The 15,043-nt window shown below is 56.4% G+C and overlaps 1 protein-coding gene across 2 annotated transcripts in view; it reads right to left on the bottom strand.

Moving 5' to 3' along the window:
* The window catches only part of MSI1 (musashi RNA binding protein 1), a 30,258-nt gene that overhangs the window by 1,939 nt on the left and 13,276 nt on the right, over positions 1 to 15,043 (bottom strand). Inside the window, exons 7-14 of one of the 2 annotated variants that reach the window (XM_087768757.1) lie at positions 9,976 to 10,024; positions 7,858 to 7,940; positions 7,124 to 7,241; positions 5,433 to 5,513; positions 4,085 to 4,141; positions 1,074 to 1,142; positions 794 to 948; positions 239 to 304 (exon numbers count right to left, since the gene is read on the bottom strand). In XM_087768757.1, coding sequence (XP_087624883.1) covers positions 263 to 304; positions 794 to 948; positions 1,074 to 1,142; positions 4,085 to 4,141; positions 5,433 to 5,513; positions 7,124 to 7,241; positions 7,858 to 7,940; positions 9,976 to 10,024 — 654 coding nt within the window. In that variant the 3' untranslated portion in view covers positions 239 to 262. The remainder of the gene's footprint in view (positions 1 to 238; positions 305 to 793; positions 949 to 1,073; positions 1,143 to 4,084; positions 4,142 to 5,432; positions 5,514 to 7,123; positions 7,242 to 7,857; positions 7,941 to 9,975; positions 10,025 to 15,043) is intronic. The other variant, XM_087768758.1, reaches the window with a different exon arrangement.

Below are 15,043 nucleotides of genomic sequence, written 5' to 3'. Positions count from 1 at the left end.
AGACACTACGCGATCCCTCCACAGCACTCCCAGCCTGAGGAGCGTAAGGTAGAAACCCAACCTGCCGAGCCTCTGGTGCGGAAGAGAGCCCCAGGCTGGCCGCAGGACTCCTCCCGCAGGCTGGGTCAGGCCAGCAAGCTCACAGCGGCATCCGCGGCTCCTGCCGAGAGCCCAAGCCCAGCGGCCAGCTCAGAACTTCACTCCTCTCATTACCCGTTCCTGTTCAAAGCTCTCTTACCTCCTGCCTCCTTGGTCCCCAGCTTCAGTGATACCCATTGGTAAAAGCTGTTGCAATCAAGGGACCCTGTGAAGAAAGAGTTAAAACCCCACTCGTAAGCAAACAAAAGAAATGTGAAGGAGAATTACTACAACAAACTCAGTCATGGCCCAGATGCTGAGAAAGCTGGTTTCAGTTGGAGGTGCCAGGTCTAAAGAGCACATCACCCTGCAGAACACAGCGTCAGGGCCGAGACGGGCTCTGGGAAAGTCCGGGCCAGACCAGGGAAAGGTCTGGAGGTCAGGACCTTGCGTGGTGGCCAGGGAGAGCCAGCGGAGCCCAGGGATGGGGGCTGCAAGTGAACTGCTGCATCCTGCCCCATCCGTCTGTGCTCAGCGATGGCGCGGCAGATGCTGCGGCGGGCGGTGTTTCTTAACCAGAAAGCAGGCTGTGGGCCGAGCGGGGGCCGCCCACCGCTGCTCAGCTCCATCACCACGCGGAGATGCAGCCCCTTCCCCTGGCCGTCCCGCTCTCCATCTTCCCCGCCCTGCGCAGAGCCCAACAGGGAACACTCACCCCTAGGCTGTGGCCGAAGCCGGTGCTCGGGGCTGGGCTGGCAGCGCTGATGTAACTGCTGACCCCCGAGTCCTGGTTGGCGGCTCCATAAAGCTCTGCCATCGGCCCGGGGCTGGTGGTGCCCAGAAATCCACCGGTGCGACTGGGGGTGGAACCTACGGGAGGCAGCAAAACTACAGAGTGAAGATCCCAAAAATGCAACCCCGTCCCACCCCCCTCCCGCAGCCCGTCGCAAACCTCCGGGACAGGACACCGCGCTGGGGAGGAAAGTGGCAGTTACCTGTCCCTCGCACCACGGCTGCCGCAGCCGCTGCTGCCGCCATTGGTCCATACGCAGTGAGGGGGATTGCTGGAAAAGAAGGAACGGGCATCTCAGGGGCACTGTGGCTACACGGGGAACTCCTCAACAGGAGCCTTCATTCCCTGCTGCAAAATAGCAGGCCCACAGAGACATATCGGCTTAGTGCATCACACGGGACATCCGAGGATGACACTAGGGGAGCGCACAGCCCTGCATTTCTCGCTATCCTTTTGCACGGCCACTGTCCGGGGGAACTCACTAGCCATGCTCTGCCGAGCCCACACCCTGGCGCAGCCGAGGGTGCGACATGGAAGAGCTGAACCAGAAGGGGGCAATTTCAGATGTATCCTGTCGCTACTTAGCTTGCAAGATGCAGCTAAGCTGAAGCTACAGATCCAGATTTTGGCTGTAAACGTGGAGAAACGCAGCAGCTGGCAGCTCAACATCCTGAGGCTCAGCCCTCCTCTCCGTCCCTTGCTACTATTTGTGAATAACAGTTTAATAGCCTCTTTCTCCCTATTTCTCTACGCTTCTCAAGACACACCATCTTCCCCACTCTGAGTTTTGCTCCTGAACTGCTCAACCCCTTGCCGTTCACCGTAGAAGAGCAGGAACCATATACCTAGGGAGCAGGAACTAGAAACGGCTTAATTAAAACAGTAAGTCTTAATTTATATGTAGCAGTTCTAATTCCCAACTCTACTGCCAGAGGCAGCCAGCCCTCGGGGCAGGAGGCATCTAGCCAGTATGTTTCTCTTTGCCCTTAAAATGACTGGGTCAGCATTTCATGCTTGAATGTGAAATTCACTGTGATTCTGTTTAGAGCACCAGAAAAAGAGGTCAGAACAAATCAATCGCGTTAAGGCTGAAACCCAGACTAGCTTATAAGGGAATATTTAGCAGCAGGCACCAGCCTGTTTCAAGCAAACGTCATACGAGGCTTATATCTGGGTTAGCTGCTCATTGCAGGCCCTGGGCCAACGCGAGCACGTTGCTGCTTCGCATCACCCCCAAAGATGCGGTTGCGGGGAGGACAGGCTGCTGGCAGCCACCCTCCTGCCCCATCACCGCTTCAAGTCCCTAACACACTGCTGAATGAATGCGATTTTACTGAGAAAGGAGGCCAGGTCTTCCCAAAAAGACTCCAGTTCTTTCTCTGGGAAAAACCCTTCTTGCCTTTGCAGTCTGTCTACCGAGACACCAGGTTTGTGTTGTGATGAGAAAGCACCTGCATGTGAGCTCCCCATGTGCTGGAGCAATCATCCCTGCTTGTGCCATCCCCTCATCTCAGTTCCGCTTGCCAAGCCCCTCCAGCGCAGCCCATTTACACGCACGCATGCACTCGAAGGCACAAGGGCCCTCCAGCACCGCGCAGCTCGCTGGCCCTTTGTAGGAACGAAGGGGGCCCTGCCCTTCGTGGGACCAACTCCAGCCTATACATGGGAATCGCAGCGCTCAGCCTAGCCAAGAGGCTGCGCAGCGACTGTTTAACAGTAGGTAAGCGTAACGGGAAGGGAAGAATGCCACGATCCCCAGCTGGTACTTCAGCGAGACACTCAGGACTGTAAGCTAACGTGGCACCCAGCCAGGACAGCAGCACTAATAACTTCTTGTTGTACAGAGCCCTGGTGCACCCCAGCCGCCGGTGACGGCCAGGCCCTGGGCGATTCACCTCTGCTAGAAAAAGCCAGAGCGCAGCCGGGGCCAGACCTCGGAGGGAAAAGCACTTTTGCCAATTCACCAACATTCCTCTACAAATTTTATGGGTTTTGCTGAAAAACACACATGTAAATACACACTGGGCCCGCATCTGCTTTGCTTGGCAACCAAAAGGCTCCAAGATGGGGATCAGGTGCTTATACAGTTGCATACATGGCATCAGGGAAGGGTTTTATTAAGAGGGAGCTAGGATTTAGCCTCCCTCTACATCCCTCAGAGCAATTTGTTCATTGGTGGCTGCCAACCTCAGCATCCTCGGGAACGGAGAGTCCCTGAGGATCGACATGGTTCTGTGCCACAGAAACCCCCCGTCAAGCCTGTTTGTACTGATAATTCCGGGAGAGCTTCTCAGGAACCTTTTCCACACCCTCATGGCAGAGAGATTCAAACCCTGAAACAGGGGGGGGCAAGGAAGCGCTGGAGAGGAGGAACACCACGGAAATGAGATGGCACACGGGGAGCAGGGTGCTACACAAAGCTGCTTTTCTACGACAAAAACCATGGACAGGACAGAGCTGGGGAAAACATGGCCATGGAAGGGAAAGTCAACAGGAGGAGCATCACCTAGAGAGAGCACACTGCACACAACCCAGGGGCTGAGGATCCAGAGCGTATTTGCACTGTGAGGACACCGAGCCAGGACGAGTCCCTGGAGAATGGTCCTCTGCCCCCGTTTCGTCCCACAGTTCCCTACGAGCACTGCAGGACTTCGCTGTAGAGTCCCACCACGCTCGCTTCTGTCCGGGAAGCCCGTGTGGGAGCAGCTCGGGAGCTGCACCACCCGGTGCAGGGAGAGCGTTCCCTGCAGCCCCTCCTGCACAGGGACATGGGATTAGAGTAACCAGGAGTGCTCCCACACCCTCTCCCTCCTCCCAGCACTCCAAATCTCATCCTTGCAGCAGCTCGGGTTAAGGTCATTCGCAGACCTTTGAGAAGTCACCCCGCACTCTGCCATTTTCCATATCTGGTTTACACCCAGCCTGGGGCAAGGAGCTAAAAACGAAGCAAGCAGCAGGAAAGGCCATCTAAGGATTACATGCCTTCATTTGGCATGACCTGCATTGCCCTTCTCGGAGGCAATACACATGGCTCTGATTGCCTCTCCATCTTTCCAGCCCCAGCTTTGGACGGAGCTCATACAGATGGAAGAGGAAATAAGGAACATTTCCAGTCTAACTGCACCAGGCTGTGGAGCAGCGACACCACTGGAACAGCCCAAAGCCCCCTTCTCCCCTTCCAGCTTGTGAGGTTAGGAAATGAGCGGGACTGACCTGTGAGCTCAGGGAGGACGGGGGCACTCGGGAGAGGGGTCCGCTCTACACGGAACTCTAAAAACGAAATGCAAGACAGCTTAGGAACTCGTCAAACGCCCCGAGGGAGACCCCACAGAGAGACAGCGGCCAGGGTCTGCTGGGGGAGCAGCCTGCAGCCAGAGTGCGACCAGGCCAGTGCCGCCTTTAAACTAATTTATAACTGGTGCTGAAAGGTGCTGGACTCCTGCCCTGGAGACGGAAAGGATCCCTTTATCCTTAGAATGAATCTGGCCAAGTCAAGGCAAGTGCAGGCTTCACTGTGCAGCCTCAGAGCTGCCCTGGAGCACCGCTCTGCCACCCATCCAATCTGACCTCCCGGCTGCCGTGCCTGGGGGTGCTCAGTACTGGCCACACTCATCTGGGCAAGGCTTTACCATGAGGCACTTGAAGCCACTACAACCGAGACCCATAAACTGGATTCACGGAGAGCTTCCAGACAGCTAGGAGGCAACAGCAACTTTCAGCCACAGTCAGCCTGGGCTCGCCTCAGGCGAAGAGGAAACTTCCCATTCCCAGCCCCTAACATCGAGACTTCAGATATAAACCATCACACTGAGGGATGGGGTAAGGAAGGGATGCTCAGAGTTGCCACTTCTCTAGAAAATAGCAAGACAGTCTTTTCCCTGAGCGTGCTCTGCCTCGTTCCCTTGCCTCGCAGAGAACGGGAGGGAGAAGGGTCCCCAGAACGCTCTGGGCGGCTGCGGCACAGCAGGTTCCAGCCATTGACTGCAGAGTCCATGTTCTGAGCCCGTGGCGGGGTTGGGAGCTTGAAACCACCCAGTTTGTGGGGGATCTGCAGCCCACCGCCCCCGCAGATGTTTTCTGGAGGCTGCGAGTGGTCCAGGCGCTGTTCAGAACACAACTGTAGTGTCGCAGGCACCTGCGTTTCGGGTGCCTAGGAGCTCCCTGGCCCACGGAAGGCCACATTTTAAAATTCTGTGCTACTTTCAGAGCAGTGGCAACCCTGGTAAAGAGAGACAGACATACACAAAGGCAGCGAGACAGGCAGAGCTGCAGGGGCCCTTCTGTGTCACAGCAGCAGCCCTACGGAGGAGGCTAACATAAAGGGCATCAGAGCAGCCTTGGGCTTTTCCTGCCCCTGGAGTGTGAGGATAATCCTAATGAAGGACAGGCTGTTCCCACCTACTCCAGGGCTTCTCCCCTCCCCCTTCCACATCCGTCTCCAATTTAAAGAAAGACCAAACAGGGGAAAGGTTGAAAGGGGCAGAGCCTGGGTCACGGATCATGCCAGGGGCTCCCGTCACCTGAAGGCAGCCCGAGAAACCAAGCAGGGAGCACCACTCACCAGGGAACTGGTAAGTGTAGCCAGGTGCAATGCCAGTGTAACTTCGACTCGCGTAGGTGGCAGCCTGGAAGCCTGGATAACCTGGGGGAAGAGAAAAGGGCTCCGTTACTGCAAGCTCCCAGGGTCCCTGTCCTCAGTGGCTGGCCGCTCACGGGCAGCGTGACCATTAGTGTTAGAAAGCACAAAGAGGGCTCACAGCAGAAGCCCCAGGAAATTGCTAGGCAGAGTCTGCACAGATGCAAGTCTGCAGCAGAGTTTTAGCAGGCCTGTTTAATTTTTCCCTCGCTCCGAACATGTAAGGACATGGAGATTTCCTTCTCAGAAACTCACAGCTCTGCAGACTAAGGCTTTCTGATGCATCAGCTGGATTTACAAATAGGAGGAGATCAGGGAGGTGGGGGCATTTGAACGGCTGAATAGCTCTGAGTCACTTTTGCACTGGAAGTGCTGGCGAAAGCAGGCAGAGCGCTTCTTCCTGGCGCCGGGCGGGAGGACGATTCCTGCCGTTCCCGGGGAAGCTGACCACCTACACAGACCAAGCCTCTGAGAACGCAGGGCACTGACTGAGAGATGAATATTTGATTTGAGATCTCCCAAGACATGAGTACGTGGATTTCCCAATGACTCAGCTTGAGCCTTGCTGCTTTAAATTCAGATGGCTTAGAAAAGGCAAAACCCAAAACCACAGGCTGGAGATTTATTTTCCTTCAATAAGTCAAGTGAAAACACTGGGGAAAAAAATGCCCTTTTTGGGGTTTTGTTCAGTGACTAGGTGCTACTCGGCAGGCTTAGCAAGGAGAGCCAGGCTGAGTACACCCTGCCCAGCAACACCAGCGATGATCCTGAGCAAACAGCCTGCTCTTGGGGCAGCTCAAGCCTGGCCAGAACGAACAGAGGGAGGGAGAGGAGCCAGGAACAGCACCTGCGCTGGAAGGATCATGCTTGAATCTCAGATCCAGGCACGAGGGTTTATAGACTTGCAAGTGGGGGCTACAAAGGACTTTTTTCTTTTGTTCATCTTTTATCTGAACCTTAGAATCATTGATAGGCATGAAACCCAGCCTGCTTGTCACCAATTTCTCCTTACAAGACAGTCCCAAGATAAGTGTACGGTTTTCCTTGCCATACTGGATACCTGCTGTCCCTGAGAGGGAGGGCACAAAGCGAGACAAAGCTTAACCAAAACTTTAAGGGCATTTTTATAGTCTTTCAACGGCAGCGAGGACATTGATACGGACCACTGTTGCAAGTGGAAGCTCGGGGGCTCTTTAATCAACTAATTTATCAGAAAGCCTGTAGAAGTGCGGGAGGAAGGTGTCTGGGCACAGATTACTCCACACTCGGTCCAGCTATGTAGTTACATCTTATTCCACATAATTAAAGCCATTAAAGAATTACAGCCTATATGCGATGGACCGTTAAGGGAGCTGCAGAGGGCCAGAGCTGCCCAGCACATGGCTGTGCCTTGCCAGCTCCGGCTGTCGCAGGGCAGCAGTGACAAGTTTGCAGTTTTTCCAGGTGCCACCAGAGGGCAAGTTGTGATCGCAAACAGGTCCCGGCGCCCCTCCAGCGTCCCCGGCCTTGCACCAGGGAGAGCTGCCCTTGGCCACCCTGCCCGCTCTCGGAATAAAACCTCTAAGCTGCTGCCTGGCAGGACGGGAGCTGGGGAGGAGATCTGTCCTTGGGCTTACCCAGCATGCCGATCCCGAGCATGAAGGCATCCATCCCGTAAGGCATGACTCGGGACCGCCCTCGCGCCGAGCCCGTTGGGGACATCACCTCCTTCGGCTGGGCTTTTTTACACTCCACCTGCCGCAAGAAAATAAGGATCAGGCTCAGCCGCCACCGGCACAGAGCGTGGGCAGCGGGCCAGGCAGGGCTGCCCACCGCGACGGCACTCCCCAGCCCTGGCCGCCGCCAGCAGCCCGCCCGCTGTCCTTCCCCAGCAGCCCTGCCTCTGGCCTGCACGCTGCCAGCCTTCCCTCTCGCTCTGCAGCCACCACAGGCAATGGGGAGCTCAAACACTGCTTTTCCCCTCCTGGTGCTGCCCTTGACGCTCTGCCAGGCCCTGCATCAGGGCCTCGAAGCCTCCTTTTCCTCATTTCTGAATAAAGGTAGTACCTGCCCCCTTCCCAGGCCACCCAGAGGTTTCACGTAACTTTGAAACCTCCAAGTAGGGCACAACTCCTCATTACAGTTAGCTCTTCTCCTTGAAAGCTCAGTATTGTGCTGGTTCACCTCCACACTGCGAGTTTCTTTCTCAGACTGGCTGCTGTGATTTTGGGGAAAAGACTCCATCCAATTCCCCACTGCAGAGAAAGCGCGTCGGGACCCAAGTGCCTCCCACCCTGCCCCTGTGCCATTGCCCCGTTCTCCATCCCACGTCTCTACCCCTCCTCCCCTGGGTTCTGCCCCAGACACTCACCATTTTGTTGTTGATCTCATGGAAGTGGATTTCACACACTTTTTCCACAATGTCTTCACTTTCAAATGTGACAAACCCAAAACCTGAAGAAAAGGCAAAACTCCTTTGATCAGCTCAGAGCTCTGCACAGTTTGCACCCGCTACCCACATCCTTTTATTGGCAGGAGAAGGAGCCACAGGCTTCTAGGACGGTATAATCAGTCCTTTCTAAAACGTCTGTCTCTCATCTTCCCTCTCCAGCAAATCCTGCTTTTATGCACAAGAAGGACAGGAGCATCCCCATATAGATTCCCCTTTCCTCCTCGTCCTGTACTTCCCACCCTCTCTGAACCCAACTGCTCCCAAAACGAAGTATATTTTTTTAAAACTTTGCTATTTGCAAGGCAAACCACATGGCTGATAACGCTGGGGAGGATCGCAGCAGACAGACGCTCACACAAAGAAAGTCGGTGGAGAAACGAACAGCTGCTTGCCAGGACACCACCGTCCTCGCTAAACGCACCCCACCAGCAATAACACCCTGCACCTTTCCTCTTCAGTCACCGGTCCTAAAGCCTTGTATGAGCAGGCAAATATCAGCAGTGCAGCTGTACAGAGCAAGACGGACAGACACAAGCAAAGCGATTTGCCAAGTTTCACCAAAGTAAGGTTAATATCTGGGGTAAAACAGGACAGGATGTTCCTGGCCCCCGGCCCACACTCACACCTCCTTTCTCTCACCAAGCCCTTTGCTGACAGTTTTGGCAAAGACCAGCTGGGGTGGGCAGACTAAACTCCTCTCAGCTGACTGCGGCCGTTTCCGGAAAACTGAGGCAGGTGGGAGGATGTCTTTAAGCTTGCCTTACAAGCAAGCTGGGATTAAACAGAACTTTCCGCTTTCCAGAACTGGCCAATTCCACGGTGCTTTAAAATAACTTTTAAAAACAGACGGGGATCTGCTGGCCAGAACCCCACTGTTTCTCCATACTGCCAAAAAAGTCTCTCTCCATAAACTCCTCCGTCTGTCTGTGCCCAGGTAGTCTCACACAATTCACCTCAACACCCAGGAGCGGAGGGGCTGGGGAGTTCAAGAGCAAAACCCTGACACCAAAACCAGTCCTGAGCCCCATCAGACCCCCACCAGGCCTGCTGCGCCCTGGACAGAGCCCCACGCCGCCGACACAGCGGCTAGCAGCTCTCCTGGCTCCTTCCCAAACACCCGACAACTCTTTAATTGGACTAGAGACTGGGAGACACCCATGGAGGAACAGGGGTTAACACTTCTTCCCTTCCTGAAGCTGGAACAACATCCTAGGCCAGGCAACCAGAGTAGATTTAATGGCTTTAGAAAAAAGCAAAAACCTGAAGGGCACACAGTGTAGCGAGAGCAGAAGGGAGCGTTCCCTCGCTGATCTGGGGGCAGAGGTGCTTGGAAGTGCTTCAAACAACTCACAGACACGAGAGCGGCCCAGCACAGGGCTGTTACTGGCCCTGATTTGGAAGACACCAAAGCTAAGTTTGCAAGTTAAGTTGTTGCCAATAAATCTCGGAGCTGGTGCAATGCTTGCTAGCGTCAAGCCCTGCCGCGCTGCGGGGCAATCGGTCTGAAGATTCACCGGGAGAGCGGGAGGCAGGGACGCCCATGGGTGGGCTGGGTCCGGATAGCGCAAATAGTACAGCCTTGCTCCCATCCTGTAACCAGACTCCACCAGCAAGACTCGGGTAAGAAAAGGTGACCTGGGAGCACAGGCAGGCTCTGAGCCGAGGAAGGGGCGAGAGGCAGGCGCTCTTCAGGCTCTCGTGTCAGCTTTCCCAGAGCTCAGATTACTCGGGACAAGGTAAGACACACACTGCGGGCTGGAGCCATGGAGGTAAGCGGGCAGGGGAGGGGGCCGCCTCCTCTCACATATCTGCAACTCGGCGAGTTTACAGCACAGGAAACGCGCTGGACAAAAGCTCTCTGTGCTGCAAGGGACGCTGGTAAAGGATGCAGATGCAAAAGGATGGGGCGACTGGAGGCAAGATAAAGAGCAGCTGCGACCCGCATGCCCTGCTGCTGGGATACTAACCCCTCCCTAGGCAAGGCAGGAGGCAAACCCTCCGCAGTTCCCTCTCCTACGGCCAGAAGACCGCTCTCACCTCGGTGTCGGTTGGTTGTCTTGTCGAACATCAGCATCGCGTCGTCCACCTGCAAAGAGAAGAGCTCCGGATCAGCTTATTGCCGTTGCCACGAGCATCCTCCAGCACATTTGTGCAGAGCTTCCCGGGCCTCCCCGAACCAGAAGGGGTCAAGATGAGACCTCCCATCCCCAAGAAGCGCGCAGGGCGTGCGCGCACACAGACAGACACGCCAGCTACCGCACCAGGCGTGTCCCCGAGCCGCAAGCAGCAGGGTCCCCCCACCAGCCCGGGGCAGGTGCTGCCGGGCTGAGCCCCCTCGGCCCGGCCCCTGGCAGCAAGCGACCCCGATTGTTTGCCTGCAGCTCCAGCCGGGGGGCAAGGAGCCGGGAAGGCATTGTTCCCAAATCCCGGCCTCAAAGGAGAGGAGAATTAAAGGGGGGGAGAGAAGCAAAGCTGGAGAGGGGAGAGGAATAAGGGGCCTCCCAGCGACAGGGGAAGTGGAGGCCTCAGACAACAGAGCCTGCCGGGGGAAGCTGGGAAGGGCCCCCGCCCCCACCCCAGAGGAGCCTTTCCTCTAAGTGAGGTTTCCCACTGCTGGAGGCTGTAATTAGAGCAAATTTACTGCAAGGCCTGAGCAGGGCTGCCTTCCCGGGGGGAGGGGCGGCCGGATCCCATCCCCCAGCCGGCCTGGGGCTGCTCTCCTCCCCGAGCACATCACCGCCTGGTGCCACTTTTCCCCCCCATCTTCCCGCTGGCTGCTGCCTTGCAGAGGCGCATCTGCACCGCTCATCCGCAGGTCAGGCCGAGCAGGGTTAAAAAATACACTTCAATCCTGTCCGTGTAAGCCCCGGTGTAAACCTGTCCCACTGACCCATCCCTCCTCTCTAATACCACTGCCTTAATCCGATTATGAAACTGGACATGCAAGTGCTCAGGGGATGCGGTGGCAGTCTCCGGCCAGCAGCTGCCCCGGCCCTCCTCCTCCTCCTCGGTGCGAGGCAGCCACTCCCTGAGCGGCAAGCCCCGTGTGCCCCCGACTCCATGGAAGGATTACTCCTTTGCCTTGTCGCCGGGAAGCATCTGCATTGCCACCTTCTCTGGAACAGCCCGCCGGCGAGGGCAGAGCGCTGCCCGTACCCCTGCGCAGGCAGCGCCCGGCTTCGCTCGGGGAGAGCCCACAGCCCCGGTCAGGGAAGGGAGAGGGCTCCTGTCCCCCACGAGACAAAACGGGACACCCCACTCCACCTCAGTGCCACAGGGATGAAGGGGCCCTTGCTAACGTTTCCAGTGCCACCACGAGCAGACAGAGATCATCTTTGATGCCCTTGGGCTTGTCCAACACGTCCACCCCGCGAGAGCCAGGTGACAACAGACAACCTGGCTCCTGCTCATCCCGTGCTCTTCCCGCCCTGGCTCAGCCTCCCTCGGCCAAGTCAACAAACACCCGAGAAACATGCTGGGCGTCCAGCCGGAGCCACGGGGGACGTAAGACTTCACACGGACCCGAAGCAACTCCTCAGCACCTTCCCAAGACACAGCCAGCTCATCACGCCGCCATTCCTCATCGCCGCTCGCTCCTGCCCCTGCACCATTTCCCTTCACAGTGCCAGCACAAATGTGATGTGCTGGGGGGAAACCTGACGTAGCTTAAAAATATTTCAAGAGGTTTTACTGACTGTTTTTGTTCATTTTTTCAAGCTAGATCCATTTCTCCATCCAGTTCTCAGAAGGGCTGGGCACACGGCTGTCCTCCTCCCCAGTAAACGCTGGGAGAACACTGTGTCAACGGCACTCTGCAGCGGTGCCGCTCCTGAAGCCTTCAACGCAGGTAGCTGGAGCCCACAAACCCATCGCGATGAGAGATGGGCATAAGAAAAACCCAGCGGGAACAAGCACAGCCCGGCTGCTGACTTACTCCATCCGACCAGCCCCAGCAACCACCTCTTCTTCGCAGAGTCCGGACAGCGGTAGCAGCTGCAAGCGGCAGAGCCCAGCAGGCGCCCGCGCACAAACCCACCCCGCATCCCCGGCGCTCCCGCGGCACCCGAGCACTCGGAGCCGGGAGACGTGCAACCGCTCCGTCCCAAACGGCGCTCCATCCGCGGAGAGGAGAGCTGTAGCCTTCCCCCGCCTGAGCTTTTCTCTAAGTTTCTGCTGGTGCTTTGAGTTCAGGTGTCTACCCAGCACCCCGAAACGTACTCGTCTTGCAAAAAAGTATTTACAATAACACGTGCTCTAGCTGAAAGCTGTTTACTGCCATGAACTAAATCGAAGATAGATATATATGTGTATCTATGGATCTATATACATGTAATAGGTGAAACAGGCTCACCCCACTCAACTCTAGGGTCCCAACTCTGCAACTCTCTAGCTGTATAGCTACAACTGGTGGTTTTTACTGCCAACAAAACCTAGACACGAGCATCTTGTCGTCTCCTTCCAAGGCAACAGGTGAGATGAGCTGGGTGGTCTCAGAGAGCACGCGGCCCGTGAGGTGAGATAAAGCAGAGGTAGTGCTGGAGCCTCCGAACGGCGGGACAGGCTGCAGAGCCGGGAGAAAGGCATCCACAGGGAACAGCTATTTCCAGCCTCACGCCAGATCCCCCCTAGCTCCTGCCATCACCTCCTCTGGTCCGGAGCTAGAGGATGGGACGGGCACTGGCTGCCTCCGCTCACCTGAGGCCCAGCACTACCCGAACACCCATCAAGCACAAAGCGCTGAGGTGACGGAGGTGCCAAAGGGCTCCCACCAAAGGCAGGGGCTCCCGCCGACCCCTTAACCACAACCAGGCCTGAGCGGCAACTCCCGGCGAGCGGCTATTGTAGCGGCAAACCGATGCCCCCCCCTCCCCGCCGCCTCCTCCTCCGCCGCCGCCATCGCGCCCGCCGCGCCGGGCCCCAACAAAGGCGGCCGCCGGCGGGGCCGTCGCCACGGCAACGCGGCCGCCAATGGCAGCTGCCGCCGGGATTAGCGCCGCGCACAAAGCCGCCCCGCTGAGCCGGCCCCGCGCCCGTCCCGCCAACGGCAGCGCCCTCACAGGCAGCGCGGCCCGCGATGGCCTGCGGGAGGGCACCCGGTGGCGGCCGGAGGCCATCACGGGCGAACCGGCATCACGCACAGGGGTCTCCCACCGCAAAGAGCGAGGTCTCGCAGCGAGACCCCCTCCCGCACCGACTGTCCCCGTCCCAGCCCTCCTTCTGGTGGGCGAGGGGCGCCATCTTGCCTCACTCCCCTCCGAGGGAGGCAGCCGCCCTGGCTGAGGCGGGTTGCGAGGGAGACGGAGGCAGGGATATTTCGGGAAGGGGGTTTGGGCCCTCCAGAGGGACGGGAATGGCGGTGCCACCTCCAGCCAGGCGCCGATGGTTGGTACAGACAACACAGGTCAACCACCCCGAGAACTGGATGTAGGAGAAGCGTGTGGAAAACAGCGCTTAAGAGTTTCAGAAACACCCCTAACTTCATTTTTAATAGTAATCTATAACCATATAACCCTATGATTATTTTTAATAATAATCTACGACCATAACTGTATTTTAACAAAGGCTTTTCTGCTGGGTGAATTGTCCTTCTCCCCATTCTCTCCCCCCCCCCTTAAATAAATATTTGTTTCAATTCTTTAAACACAGTCAAAGGAGCAGATCACTTTACTAGAAAACTGTTTAGCTTAGTGGTCAAGGCTCTCTCCCAGGGAACAATTTAACTTGCTGGTCCAGGCTTCAGTTATCCAACATTTGAGGTTAGAAGTTCAAGGTTAAATTTGAGGAATGATGGCTCTCCCTGTGTTTAGCCACGAGGGTCAAAAACGTCAGGGGAAAAAAGAGGGGGGTCCCAAGAGCAGCGACTGTTGCTCTCTAGGTGTATCCTTCCCAAGGAACCCTACCCCAGGAGACAACTCCTTTGGCAGGTACTTGGCAGGTCAGGGGTAGGTACCACACCCCCCAGCCCTAAACCCAAGCTGTCCAGCATCGCCTCCTCTCGATCCTGCCTCCAGCAGCTCTCTCCAGCTTTGGAAGACCAAATGGGAGTGGAAGGAAGATAAAGGCTTTGGCTCGGTGGAGGTGACACATTCAGAAAGTGAAAAAAGGTTGGTCCCTGGGGAGGAAGCTCTTCTAATCCTCCATGGATTTGCCGCTGCTAAGACCTCCTGCAGGAGGGCAGCAAGCAGCACCTTCCCGAGAGGAGGGGACAGGCCCTTCTTAAACCAGCGCCTGGTTTTGACAAGAGCAATGTGGTGGTGACAGGAGGGGAAAGTGACAGCCACAGGTCTCGGAGACAGACTCTCCACCAAAGCAGCCCTCAGCCTGGCCAAAATATGCAGGTGCACAGATATGACGCATTTCATACCAAAAGGGAATGCAGTACGACCCACCCGGCCTTGGCCAAAAGGCCTGATTTTTTTCAATGGCTTAGCCCCACTCTAATATCTTCCAGTCTTCCTGGGAGAGTCATAGGCATCTGCAAAGGAGGAAGCCAATGACAGCTTCAAGCAGGCTAAAAGAAAAAATAATAACATTTCCAACACAAGTTTGATGAGAAATGTTGGATGCACTTCCACAAGGGCAGACCTTGAAGACCATTGTAAATATTCAAGCAAAGGCTTTGCAGAAACAGGCATCTTTCACCCGAACAGCAACTAAAGGTGGCTTGGCTGGTCCTAGAAGGAACCATGGCAGCATACTTGTAGAAAAATCAGACAGAAGAATAATAGCTGCCAAGTTGGCTTCAACATGGGGAATGTAAACCAAAACAATCTAGAAACGACTTGGCCATCCTGTCAAGTGAGGACATCAGGAACCCTGCGAGGTTCTCCCGGCTGCTCAAACAGGACAGGCGGATTCTGGGGAGGAAGACGCACCGACCCAGAGCCCGGCTCCAGGGAGCAGGGGAGCTGTGCCCACGCGGCTCCCAAAGGACCCTTCTTACCCCGCTCTGCAGAGCTGTTCTCAAAACGCTGGGAATGAGACTCGGGCAAGGGACAGAGCCCGCTCCGTGCCACAGGTGAGCGGGACAGCCCGTCCAGGTGTTCCTGCCCGCTCTTGCACGGCACCGCGGGCACCTGGCAAATATCAAATGAACCACTGAAGA

Source organism: Nipponia nippon, unplaced genomic scaffold (assembly GCF_047370975.1).
Source record: "Nipponia nippon isolate SJK-2023a ecotype South Korea unplaced genomic scaffold, ASM4737097v1 scaffold_30, whole genome shotgun sequence".
Classification (NCBI taxonomy): Eukaryota; Metazoa; Chordata; class Aves; order Pelecaniformes; family Threskiornithidae; genus Nipponia; species Nipponia nippon.
Note: the sequence above shows the minus strand (reverse complement) of the source record. Positions and strands in the feature narration are given on the sequence as shown.